This window comes from Pseudorasbora parva, chromosome 24 (genome assembly GCF_024679245.1).
Source record: "Pseudorasbora parva isolate DD20220531a chromosome 24, ASM2467924v1, whole genome shotgun sequence".
In the NCBI taxonomy this organism is placed as follows: domain Eukaryota; kingdom Metazoa; phylum Chordata; class Actinopteri; order Cypriniformes; family Gobionidae; genus Pseudorasbora; species Pseudorasbora parva.
The window spans coordinates 6,341,730-6,356,404 of record NC_090195.1 but is presented as its reverse complement, the minus strand read 5'-3'; the positions used below and the strand labels follow the sequence as shown (position 1 = coordinate 6,356,404).

Genomic DNA, 14,675 nt, shown 5'->3' with positions numbered 1-14,675 from the left:
GTATCATGAGCTGAAACAACTCAACAGCATTAGTGGCTAACTGATGGATATATTTCTTGTTAATGATCTCTGCCAGACTATCAGACCACCGTGCCTAAGGCTTGGGAAACATATGCACTCGATGAAGGCATTCATGCATATTTAATCAAATCCCTCTAAACTTAGAGCTGACTGCGCAGCTTGAATTACCGATATTCAGCTGAAATCGAAATTCTAGGGAAAGCATGGATGTGACAAATCCATCATATCTCCAAACCCAAAAGCAGAGGCTTTGGATCTTGACGTCAGTGTCACCCTGAACCTGCCGATTATAAAAGCAAACCTTCTTCTGATAGTCCAGCAGCAGTTCTGCGGCTTCTGCTACGACGGATAAGATGGAGATTTGGATATGATGCACAGACACTTGATCAGTGCAAAAGGACAGATTCTTTATAGAGCAACAGACCCTGTGCACTGCTCCACTTTCATTACTCAAATCAATGGGCCGTATCATTGAAATGCAATCCTTTTTTCTCCAGGCTTTGACAGCCATTTGCTGGCAGACTAAGATTTTTTTTAGCACAAGTTCCTTTAACAGAGAAGAAATGTAAAGGTTATATGAACACACTTTCTAATTGCCTAGAAGGTTCCCATTTTTGGTGATATTTAAAGCAAGTGGTATTTCAGAGGTAGCTGAACAAAATTGATGATCTTGTCTCATAATTTGGAATAAACCATTTGCTGATCAGGGGTCTTATTGTGTTTTCTTTATTTGATGTTTGCACACCCTCAGAAAATGACTATAGTGATGCAATAAAATAATGTATTTAGTTTTTTTAAATACTTAATTTAAAAAATATTATATTTGATGGTCGGTATTTTATATATATATATATATATATATATATATATATATATATATATATATATATATATATATATATATAAACACACAGAGAGAGCGAGAGAGAGAGCGAGAGTGAGAGCGCGAGAGAGAGAGAGAGAAAAATAAGTATTTGAACACCCTGCTATTTTGCAAGTTCCCACTTGGAAATCAGGAAGGGGTCTGAAATTGTCATGTCCACGGTCAGAGATATAATCTAAAAAAAAAAAAAAATCCAGAAATCATAATATACATGATTTTTTAAAACTATTTATTTGTATGATACCACTTCAAATAAGTATTTAAACACCTGCCTATCAGCTAGAATTCTGACCCTCAAAGACCTGTTAGTCTGCCTTTAAAATGTCCACCTCCACTCCATTTATTATTATAAATTAGATGCACCTGTTTGAGGTCGTTAGCTGCATACAGACACCTGTCCACCCCATACAATCAGCAAGAATCCAACTACTAACATGGCCAAGACCAAAGAGCTGTCCAAAGACACTAGAGACAAAATTGTACACCTCCACAAGGCTGGAAAGGGCTACGGGGAAATTGCCAAGCAGCTTGGTGAAAAAAGGTCCAATGTTGGAGCAATCATTAGAAAATGGATGAAGCTAAACATGACTGTCAATCTCCCTCGGACTGGGGCTCCATGCAAGATCTCACCTCGTAGGGTCTCAATGATCCTAAGAAAGGTGGGAAATCAGCCCAGAATTACACGGGAGGAGCTGGTCAACGACCTGAAAAGAGCTGGGACCACAGTTTCCAAGGTTACTGTTGGTAATACACTAAGACGTCATGGTTAGAAATCATGCATGGCACAGAAGGTTCCCCTGCTTAAACCAGCACATGTCCAAGCCCGTCTTAAGTTTGCCAATGACCATTTGGATGATCCAGAGGAGTCATGGGAGAAAGTCATGTGGTCAGATGAGACCAAAATGTAACTTTTTAATCATAATTCCACTAAACGTGTTTGGAGGAAGAATAATAATGAGTACTATCCCAAGAACATCATCCCTACTGTGAAGCATGGGGGTGGTAGCATCATGCTTTGGGGGTGTTTTTCTGCACATGGGACAGGGAGAATGCACTGTATTAAGGAGCAGATGACTGAGGACATGTATTGTGCGATTTTGGGGAGCAACCTCCTTCCCTCAGTTAGAGCATTGACGATGGGTCGAGGCTGGGTCTTCCAACATGACAATGACCCAAAGCACACAGCCAGGATAACCAAGGAGTGGCTCTTAAGAAGCATATCAAGGTTCTGGCGTGGCCTAGCCAGTCTCCAGACCTAAACCCAATAGAGAATCTTTGGAGGGATCTTAAACTCAGCGACTGTTTCTCAGCGACAGGCCAGAAACCTGACTGATCTAGAGAAGATCTGTGTGGAGGAGTGGGCCAAATCCCTCCTCCAGTGTGTGCAAACCTGGTGAAAAACTACAGGAAAAGTTTGACCTCTGTAGTTGCAAACAAAGGCTACTGTACCAAATATTAACATTGATTTTCTCAGGTGTTCAAATACTTATTTGCAGCTGTATCATACAAATAAATAGTTTAAAAAATCATACATTGTGATTTCTGGATTTTTTTCATGGACATGCACCTACGATGACAATTTCAGACCCCTCCATGATTTCTAATTGGGAGAACTTGCAAAATAGCAGGTTGTTCAAATAGTTAACCTCCATTTCTGTTTATTTTACATTTTAAAATTTCTCTGTTTAAATGAAAAAATAATAATAATATGCATTCGTAACAAAAATAATTTATAAGGAAAAAAAGGTAGGCTATTATAACATGACATGAGGGGAGAATCCAGTCATTGTTAAGCTATTAGCCTCATTTGAGAAGTGTTTTAGTGTACGCGCTGCTCTAAGTCCTTAGCATATATACACACATATACACATTTCATTTATTGGTATTGGTTACCAATATTGGATAATTAAACACACCTAATTAAAAGATAAACATGTATTTCAAAAGCCTAAACCCAAGTATTTTAGAATTGATAAGCATTAAAAAAGTTGTAATATCTAAATTTACTTAATTGATTGAAGTTCTTCGGTTAATATTGGTATTGGTTGTGCTTCTCCCCCTTTTGCTGGCCAAACAGCCCTGACCCGTCGAGGCATGGACTCAAGACGTCAACAATTGGCACCAAGATGTTAGCAGCAGATCCATTAAGTCCTGTAAGTTGTGAGGTGGGGCCTCTATGGATTGAACTTGTTTGTTCAGCACATCCCACAGATGCTCGATTGGATTGAGATCTGGGGAATTTGGAGGCCAAGTCAACACCTCAAACTCATTGTTGTGCTCCTTAAACCATTTTTTCCTTGTGGCAGAGCGCATTATCCCGCTTATAGTGGCTACAGCCACTAGGGAATACCGTTTCCATGAAAGGGTGTGCATGGTCTGCAGTAATGCTTTGGTGGGCGGTACTTGTCAAAGTAACATCCACATGGATAACAGGACCCAAGATTTCCCGACAGAACATTGCCCAAAGCATCACACTGCCTCTGCCGACTTGCCTTCTTCCTAATAAGCCCATGTGTTCCCCAGGTAAGCGATGCACATACAGACACACACACACACACAGACACACACAGACACACACAGACACACACAGACACACACAGACACACACAGACACACACAGACACACACACACACAGACACACACATCTTCGTGATGTAAAAGAAAGCATGATTCATCAGACTAGGCCACCTTCTTCCATTGCTCTGTGGTCCAGTTCTGATGCTCACGTGCCCACTGCGCTTTCAGTAGTCATAATGTTAATCAGTATGTGTCTGTGTAATGTAATGTAATATACACACATACATTCACATATACATACACATTCATATATGTGTATACGCATTTTGGGTGTGAGCACAAAATCTGCGGGAATGAGAAATTATGCGCAATGCGTGCAATCCCACGCCGAAATTCAAGCCCTGTAACAACAACATCCATTCAGAGCAAATTAAACAAGTGTCTATTCTGAGTATTGGAAGCATTTCAAGATATTTCTGTATCAATGTGTATTGAAAAAAATATATTTTTGACAACACTACATTGCACTTAGTTTACTGTCTCAGATGCCATTTTAAAAGACTACAATTGAAGAAATAAATTAGACTGTTAGACGCCAGAGCTGAAATACACAATGGGTGTTAATGTCAAGCCCTGAATAAATGTAGGAAAACTGGATATTCATTTTGAGATTTGCGAAAGAGTAAGATTTCAAACTTAAAATGAATACTTAAAAGTAAATATACACAATAAAATGTCCAATAAAGGAAAAAAAATAATAATAATTGTATGATTCATAGAGTATGTGCATCCTTAAAAAATCCAAAGGAAAAGCCAAACAGCTTTACAAAACTTCAATCAAAAATACCTAAAAACTGTCCATTCAGTGGCACTCTGTCCACCTTTACTCACAGTAGTGAAGTTCTCCGGACCGCAGTCTTTTCCCCGATACTTGCAGTCCAGCAGCATTTCATCAATGCTGTGGCTGGTCCTCTGTACAAACTCCAGCATGTTGAAGGTCTTGCTAGGGAAGAACTTGCTGTCGTCCGGCGGCTGTCCCAGGGCAGCCATAAAGTCATCAAAGTCGCTTTGCTCCACTCCGAGCAATCCCGCCATCCAGAAGAGATCATTGCGGATCATTTTGGAGCGCCTGAAACTGTTGTAGTTGCAGAGAGTGATGGCGGGAAAGTACATGACGGGACTGTCCATTTCATCCAGGATGGTGACGTGAGGATAGCTGAGGTAGTCCATCACGGCTCCGGCCACCTGGTAGAGGAAGATGGACAGTGAGGAAAGGAACGCTGCTGCCCAGAGCAGACGTCTAATGGTTACTCCTCCGGGCAGGAAGATGTGGCTCAGCCCATGAAGGGTGCAGTTGGCTCCGAAAACGGTGATGTCTGATGGCCGAGGCTGCTCGTCCTCTTCAGCGGAACCCATTGCAATGGACTAAGCGTTGATCTAACTAAATCGAACCTCTACAAAGACTGTGTCGAAGTAAAGCTGGTGCAGTCCAAGCGAGCTCTAGGTCATAACACCCTCGTGGGGAGGTTCGGAAACAGGAGACGCCCGTTTTGATGCTGACGGTGGTTTCCGTTTTGTGCATTCTTGGAGGGCAAAGAGGAACAAAGATTGGGTTTCGTTGGGATGAAACTTAGTCCCTTAATAGATAAAGGATGAGGAGAAGCCCATGAGAAACCATAGAAATTAATCAATAATGAAGTAGTCAAAAAAATCCAATAGCTGGCAAAGGAATGTCAGGCAAGTGGTCTATAGGTAATAAGTAATGCTTCTTAAACTAAAAAAAAATTAAATTCATCTCACACTCTTTGTGCTATATACAGACATGCATGAAACCTCAAATTGAGTTTGTGTGCTGTTATTCTCAATAGGATTTTCACCGGATGGATAGAAAAACATTCCCATAGACCAAAGCAAGGACTGAGACAGTATATCAGAGATTTTTTTTGACATGAGCCAGTAAGTAATCACCAAGCAACCACCCAAAACACCTTATTGACCACATAGTGTGCTAAAAATCCCCCAGAACACCTTAGAAACCATATAACCATCCAGAACACACTAATATAGTGATGGTGAGACAACACAACACACACACACACACACACACACACAAAAACATTACAATATGTTTTACATAAATATGTACAAAATCTAAGATACCAGTCAGAAAATACATTACTTTCATTAAAAAAAAAACTAAAACTAAATCACATCTAATAAAACAAACACTACCATTCAGTTTTGGTCAGTAAGACTTTTTAATGTTTTTAAAAACATTATTTATTTGATCAAAAATACAGTCTAAAACTGTTAAATATTTTACATTTAAAATAACTTTTCTATTTAAATACATTTTTAAAATGTAATTTATTCCTCTGAGCAAAGCTGAATTTTCAGCATCCAGTCTTCAGTGTCACATGATCCTTCAGAAATCATTCCAATATGATGATTTGCTTCAAGAAAATATTTATTATTATTATTATTAATTAATTATAAATGTTGAAAACAGTTCGTATTTTTTGGAAACTGTGGAATAGAAAGTTACATTTATTCTATATATATATATATATATATATATATATATATATATATATATATATATATATATATATATATATATATATATATATACTAACATTATCAAATCTTTACAGTCCCTTTTGATCCTTTTAAAGCTTCCTTGCTGAATAAATCATTTCATTAAAAAACAAACAAACATTTGAAGAGATGAAATTGGCAGTTGAGAGCTCAGATGAGAGCTCTGTGATCTCCAACAAAAATGCTGATAATTATTGAACATTGTATGCAAATGATTGATAATACACAAATCTGGCATTGAGGAACAGAGAAAAACAAACAATTTGTTGCATGGCTGAATGAATGCAAGCTCAGCGTGTACTTCAAACGTACACCTAAGAGGAACATTTACAATCAACCAGTCGCAATTATTGTTGTTTATGGGATCTTTTATGTTGAGGGCGAGTAAATGATGAAAGAATTTTCTTTCTTTTTTTGTGTGGGTGAACTATCCCTTTAAATACCCTCTAATAATGACTTTAAGCAAATACACATTCCAAATTGATTGTTTTACCCATAGACCGTGTTTTACCCCTTAAAAACCCAACAGTGTTTTGTTTAAAGTGTCATTGTTCCCAAATTGCACCTATCCATTTACTTATCTAGCTATTGTCTTCTGTCTCTTATGGATCAATCGATCTTCCCGGATAGCCAGATACAGAAACACACACAATTTCAAAGGAGGAAAAAAAAGGACTAGGAAGAAAACAAATCACTCCAGCCGCATGCGTTCAGCAATTAATCTGCAGCGCCGTTCGGTCACTGCAATTCTGAAATCAGCGGAGCACAGAAGACTCTCCTAATGCAGCCTCCAATCGGAAGCCTTAACACGCCGCTTCCTCCACATCAGCATTTCAGCGTGCAGGGGCCCAAACGAGTCTTCACCCTTTCAACATCGAGAGAGCTGCATTCACACGTGTTCAGATTACTGATCTCAGCCTGCACGCGCTTTCATATCCTGAGCCCCGTTTCCCAGGCATGCAGGAAATGTCAATGTTAGTTTATGAAGACTGCCAAATCCACTTAGCTCCTATAAAAGGGAATTCTTAAAACGCCGGAGTGCGGAGGAGCCATGCAGGACTGAAAATCCATCATGCAGTGGAACCCGAGAGACAAGGAGCTCAAAATGAGGATGGCTTTACATTTTAAAGCATTCGATTATGTCATAAATTACCACAGAATACTACTATACAAATCAATAAGACTAAGTATCATCAAATCCAATGATTTGCTGCTTTAAAATGTGGCATTTGGCATAACCTACGGATGTTCAATACTGCCTCCTGCTGGTAATTTTCCCTGCTGAGTCAAGCGTTTCTCTTAATTAGAGCACAATGGGCCGTCTCTAACAGCATGAACCAGACCTTTCAAACACTGACCTGAATGTGAAATATGACACACATTAAATCGGCCCCAAAAAGCATCTGGTCAATATCTGCGCGAGCCACACAAAATGTTTTAATGTCGTTGCATTAGACAATAAAATGTGAAAGCAAGTTGTATCTGCAAAGCACGATGTTGGAGGTTTTCTCAGAAAATAAAACATATTTGACACTTGAATTATAAGCATTTTCCTACTTACAAAAATTGTCAGTATAATGCTAAACATCAATGGTTTTTATCATTTTAAAGCATAAAAAAATAGTTTTTGTTTAGTGAGATGTTTTGTTTGATATTTCCAAAGTTCCCAAATATTTCAACCAGTATACTTTCACTTAATTTCTAGTTGACTGTAATGACTGGCTTAAAAAAAACAAAAACAAAAAAAACTTGCAAATTAAATATTTTAAAGCAGGGCTAAACTAGAAAAGTTTATAATTCACAACAGACTGTTCCATACTTTCCCATCATTTTGAAATGCACACTTTCACTATACTTTGAAATATCCACTTTTTGTATCAATGGGAACCCTGTATTTTATGTAATACTTTTATTGTATTACATAATGGAGTGCCTGAAGTGCTTAAAATGATGTTTGAAGTGCATCAAAATATTTTTCGTAGGCTATGCAGACTACAGTTTAAAACTAGATATCGTTTTGTTTTGTTTTTGAAGTCTCATTCTCACAAAGGCTGCATTTATTAAATTAAAATACAGTAAAAAAAAATAGTAATATTTTGAAATATGATTATAACTTAAATGAACTCTTTTCAATTTTAATATATTTTAAAGCTGACTTTTCAGCATTATTACTCCATTCTTCAGTGTCCCATCAGAATTCATTTTAATATGATGATTTGCTGTTCTAGAAACATTTCTTTCATTGTTGAAAACATTATGCTGTATAATATTTTTTTTGTGAAAACTGTAATATATATTTTTTAGGCTTCAGGATTAATAGAAAGTTCAAGAGTTCTTTCAAAAGTTCACTTTAAAAGTGCATTTTAAATGTCTTTACTGTCACTTTTCATCACTGTAATGCATCCCTGCTGAATAAAAATTGGGATTTCTTTAAAAAAAAGAAGAAGAAAAAAACCATCCCAGACCTCAACCTTTTGAATGGTATTGTATATTATATTTGTATATGAGCCATACTTAATTTAAGTGAACAATTTGCATTCTGTTAAAATTATATAACTTGCTATGGCATTATCTATCCTCCAGGTAGTAATTCATAAGAAACAAAAAAGGACACAAAGGACACACGTGAATCCCTCTCAAGCTGAAAAATTAATTAGAATTTGAAAGGGGAAAGGTGACTTATCCAGTCCCTGAGGTAACTCTATGATGAGCCATATTCTGTGGGAATGACCTGAGAGCTAATGAATCTGCCTTCTGTGTGAAGTCGCCTTATCAAAAGACATGGGGAAAGCGAGATTGCTGTCCTTTAATGAGAATGTAGAAACGGAGGGCTGGATTTGGGACACTTGTGCTCCCTTTGATGTCTACAATGAACAGCACAGCTTGCTAAAAGGAAATCAAACATGTTTGGGCTCATTTCAGTCACAAATTAAGCACTTAAAAGACCAAATTCTGTCATTGTTTACTCACGCTCATGCCTTACTCTTATTTTGATCCCTACCGTAGACATCAGCGTTTATACTCAAACTACCCTTTTATACCCAGTTATTTAAATGTTTGTAACACATAAATAATGTGTAGTTGAAAAGCTTCACATTGTATATTTAAATGGCAGCTGCTCTCCCCAGATTTGAATGTTGTACTTTCAAAGATTAACCGAAGTCCCTAGTCTTTGGTTTAAACATTATCATTATCAACATAAAACATTGCAAACATCAGTGGAGCATGAACATCACGTGTTTTGTCGCTCTCCATATCCGTGAATAAGAGTGCTCTCATTCAGCAGCTATTATGCTTCAGGGTAGCATGATCAAGAAATCTTTCTAATATGAAATTATTAAACGTGTAAAAAAAAAAAATCGTAGTTTCCAATGTTAAAATAGTAATGTAAATAAATACATTAATAAAACACATTTAATCCACATATTCAACATAACATTTGTGGGTTTTTAAAATATATATTATTATATATTATGTTGTCTTATTATATTTTATTATATTATTTTTAAAAACCTGATGCAACCTGATCAGCTGCTCATGCTGAAATCCTCTCATTCATTAACATGAGCAGTGTAAAAACGCGGTGTTTCCGCTCCGCTGACGCTTGCGATGTGAAACATGAGTAACGGAATAAGTAGCGGAAAGGTTGTGATTTAGAAATAAGATTGCGTAGGTGTTTTAATGATTAATCGTGCATTAACTCTGCATTTTCATTGGCCACAATTTTGACATCGATACCATGGTGGAAAACTGTCAGATATTTTTTATCATAATTTGGCAGTAGATATATTAGGTGCTGTCCCTTTAAGACATGACACACGGATCCGTTATACTGTTACACATCACGTACGGTTTACGTTCACCTAAAACAGTCTCAGACGTCACGCCCACAGACCGTTGGCTGAAAAACAGATATTTCAGAAGCCTTTTTTAAAAGGACAACTGAAAAAATGATATATTATAAATAAAATTCAACCTGCCAAAGTGGCTAGTAGGAGTGACTGCGTTATACGCCAGTGTTGAAATACACCCGCATTAGGCGGGTTGGCGGGTGTTAATGTCAAGCCCTATTGTGATTTTTTTTTTTTTTGCATATTCCTGGTCTGGATGTGTAAATAGGATAAAAACCTAAGTGGACCGGACCGATACTTGTAGCCAGTCAACAGTAAGGGGTGTAAACACATGATGGGGGAAGAGAGAGGGAGATTTGTAGAAAGAGAGATGGCTGTGAAATTACCAAAAAGGTAAAGGCCAGATTAATATAATTGGAAGAAGAAGGGTCACGACTCACGATCAGGCAAGAGCTTTAGGACCGGTGTTAATATTAGAGAAAAATGATAGCACTGGAGAGATGTTAGAGAGCAGGAAGGCCTGCACACGGATGGCAAGGTTGCTTTGTTTCTGCTCAATATGCAATCAACATTGGTTTTTGCGAAGTTTCACAGAAGCACTATATGCTGTTGTTGAATCACAGCTGATTCATCCATACTTGTGCGTGCTGTGTGATGCGTTTGTTATTTTAGGGGCGGAGCGATAAAGGGATGTGTGTGTTTGAGCATCGATTTCTAATATTAAAGCAGCACTAGGTAACTTTTCAACCTTCATAATATATTTTTTAAGACTCTTGTCATGATAAATCAACTTACAATAGGTTGAATGACACGTCTGCCATAGCCTGATGGGGTCTGTATCGTTTTTAATCGTACTTTTAAACTTCGGGTTTCGGGTAGTAACCCGAGAACAAAAAGAACTACAAAATTCGACTGCTTTACGGCATATACGTCACTTCCACCAACACCCACACTTCCTTAAATTCAGACGTGCGAGCCCAACTTTGTTCGTCGGATAATATAGTCATGTCCGAAGCAGCAGAGACACATAAGAAAGAAAAGGTTTTGTTGGAGGAAAGCAATAAGAGGAAACGAAAAAGTGATGGGATTAAAGGCAGGACGAGGATCAAAATGTGACCAGCGTTTGCTCGTCGGCGTGAGCTGAAGGAGGCGTGCCCGACCGATGCTGTCCTGCTTGTTACGGTGAGCTACCACTTAAACATTGAACTGAAGTATCATATAGATTCTGTAAAACGGTAACCAATAGACTACTATAATGACGCTGGCTTGTAAACGTGAGCATCGTGATTATTTGGCATTTGAAAAAAATAAAACCCATGAAATTATATTCATATGACATGCTGAAGCATATGCCACTGACTGTAACGTTACCTGGGATGAAGACATTTCACACGCGACGCCAGAAGAACTCTTACTCCTCTTGCAGTGTTCAGGGGAACTGTTAGTGCTGCACCGACCCGCGGGACGCTTTTATGAAGTTATTTGGCCCGCACCGCACCACTGTATATATTTTTACAACCCGCCGCGCACCCGCGACCATTAAATAGACATACGGGGTCCGCGGGTTATGAGACGAGCCACGCATCACTAGTTCAGGGCTATCAGGGTTGTCATGTCAACAAATGCATGCGCGATGGCATCCCCTGTTGTAGGATTACAGAGCTTACGACAGTAGTTGAGGACATTATTTTTTCCAAACTGTAGGGGGACCCCGAGAGGAAAAGTAGCCAAGTGGGGCTTTAACACAGTTTCTCAGATCTCTCATTACACCTTTAAGAAAAGGTTCTATACAGCACCTTATGGCTTGTTTGCACCGAGTAGTGCGGTGCGGTGCGGTACGGTTCAGTACAGTACAGTACAAATTTGGGACCATAAACCCAGATCTAGCTTGTGTTTCTACCACCAACAGTATCCTTATGATAGGCGTGGTGTAGTGATCAATGTAATTCTTGTGCAAAAAAAGCAACACCGTAAACAACAATGGACAAAATACAGCAGATCTTGTTCTTGTTTCTCGGCATGTGACTATTTGTCACAAGCTTTGTTTGAGCCAAGACTGCAAGGAAAAACACAGCCGAAAAAGCATGTGCAAATGGTAAATGGACTGCATTTATATAGCGCTTTCAACAGCATGGCCACCAAAGTGCTTTACATCTTGCCTCACATTCACCCATTCATTCAGGCTAATGGATGGAACCACTGACCTTCCGGTTTGTAGACCACATACACGAACCACTGAGCCACTGCCGCCCCAACCAATCAACGTTCTGCAGTGAGTCTAGCTCCACCCTTTAGTACTGGACTACTGTGCTAGGTGCCCCAAAGGAAGGGTGGCAGAAAAGGGTTATGGTACAGTTTAGAATTAGGGTACCATTCACAACTTCTGGCAATGGAAACAGCAAAAATTCAGCACCGAACCCAACTGTACTGAGCCATACCACTCGGTGGAAATAAGCCATTAAAGGGTTCTGTCAGGGACTTCAAATAGAACCTTTTAGGGGTTCCCATCATAGGATAATTTTATGGATTTCATACAACTCAAACACCATCTCTAGAAAAAAATGATAAATACAAAGTATTAAGATATTTAGATACACAGAACCCTTACCCCCATTGAACCATTTTATTCAAATATAGAGAAGGAATAAACAGATAATTTATTTTTGGCCGAACTATTCCTTTAACTTGCTAGATAAATGATAATTCACCATTCTTTGACAAGCATCAGTGATCGCTACAGGGATGATGATGCTGAACTGAGACAAGCAAGTCTCTTGGGCTGGAAGTGGAGAGCTTGTTAAAAGGAAATGGAGGCAGGTGTTAATGTATTCGCTCTACTGTACCTTACTGTCTACAGGAGAGTAAACAGCCCACGTAGTCATTCAGCACAAACAGCAAGGTTTCAAGGGCCATCAAAACATAACCGCACGCCCTCAAGCATTGAGCGGGGTGGGAAAATTCAAGCCGAAAGCAAATAATGCATCATAAATAACACAACATGGTGAGTAAGAGTCTCTTTGACATAAAATGGTGGTAATTATGAACTTCAGATTTAAAGTAATTCCAGGGTTTTAATAGAAGGGCATAAATCTACATTCATAAATTCATAATCTCTGATGTCCGACGTCAGTCTTTCAACACGAACGGCCATCTGAATATGCAAATGTGCATTTAAATCCCACTTAACAAGAAGATCTCGCTTTTTGAGTTCTGACTCACAGATCCCGAAGGACGTTTAGACTAATGATCGTATCATGTGGTGAATAATTTCTGACCTTTTAACTCTTTAAGTCTTTTTTTGCATGTCTGTCCAAGGAGAGAACTCATAATGGAGTCGCACGCAGCTCTTCTCCATACAAAAAAACCCCAAAGACTTTCAAGCTACAAAAAGAAAGTAAATGAACCATAAAATAGTACTTTTTAATAGTTATTTACCAATAATCTTTAGATTCTAACTCAAGTGGCACAATCATTGCAAAGACAATATAAAATATAATAAGACAACATAATATATAATAATATATATTTTAAAACCCCACAAATGTTATGTTGAATATGTGGATTAAATGTGTTTTTAGTTATGTATTTATTAACATTACTATTCTTACATGTAAGAGTAAGATTTGTTTGTACACTTTTAATAATTTCATTAGAAAAAAATTCTTGATTATGTTACACTGAAGAATAATAGCTGCTGAAATTCATCTTTTATGGATAAATTGGACTAAATCTAAAAACGGGAATAAATTGATTTTTAAATTATTTTAAAATGTATTAAAATAGAAACCAGTTATTTTAAATTGTAATAATATTTCATATTACTAGTGTTTTGAATGTATTTTTGATCAAATAAATGCAGTCTTGGCGAACAGATACATCTTTTAAAATTAAAATTTTGAAGCTTAAATGTATTTACTTATTTTATATTTATTTATTAAGTTACCTAATGAAAAATCCTCAAATTAAAAAATCCTGTATGGGATATGAGGGATAAAAAGAATTCATTTTTAAGTGAACTATCCCTTTAAACCACCCCTTTCATTGTCACCCTAACATGAGTTGATGACGTCTGCAGTTCTTTTCACACTCCTCTGTTTTATTGTTGAATAATAGAGACATTCAGTGTGAGAGTTGCTGATTTATAGCTGTGCTGCATGAACCGAGCACCAACTTTTACACGGATCATTTATCAAGGATTTCGTGCCCACATTTACAGTTACATTTGATCTCAGCAGACATTTTTTATACCCAAGTGACTTAGAAGAAACATCTCTTATAAGTGGCAAATGCTCAAGCAGCTATAAGAATGTAACTCAAGAGCTGGGGTCAGACTTTATGAATCAAGGAGAACGCCATGAAAATTATACGACTGCATAATAACGGCAAGTACATCGTTCAAATTGGTGAAGTCCAGAAGGCTATCAGATCAGCAAAAGTAAGTTCAGTCAATGCACACTGTGCAAATTTAGTGCTTCTCTAAATGAAAGCACTTTCACACGTTAAGATAACTATGCTGCAACCAGCAGGGAGTTAAACTGTATATTATATCACATCATATAGCACATGATATATATTAAGTTTGGAAACATTACTATTTTAATGTTTTTGAAAGAAGTCTCTTATGCTCATTATGATCATTATTTGATTTTGAACAAAAATACAGAAAAAAGCAGTAATATTGTGAAATATTATAAAAATTTAAAATAATGGGTTTTTATTTTAATATACTTTAATAAAATGCATTTCTGTGATGCAAAGCTGAATTTTCATCAGCCATTACTCCAATCTTCAGTGTCACATGATT

The 14,675-nt window shown here is 37.6% G+C and overlaps 1 protein-coding gene across 2 annotated transcripts in view; it reads right to left on the bottom strand.

Moving 5' to 3' along the window:
• The window catches only part of asic1c (acid-sensing (proton-gated) ion channel 1c), a 99,867-nt gene that overhangs the window by 41,072 nt on the left and 44,120 nt on the right, over positions 1–14,675 (bottom strand). The window contains exon 1 of one of the 2 annotated variants that reach the window (XM_067435001.1): positions 4,314–4,858. The exons of the other annotated variant lie outside the window; for it this stretch is intronic. Within the exon in view, the coding sequence (XP_067291102.1) occupies positions 4,314–4,838 (525 nt within the window). The 5' untranslated portion in view covers positions 4,839–4,858. Of the gene's footprint in view, positions 1–4,313; positions 4,859–14,675 lie in introns of those variants that run through there. 2 annotated transcript variants of the gene reach the window in all.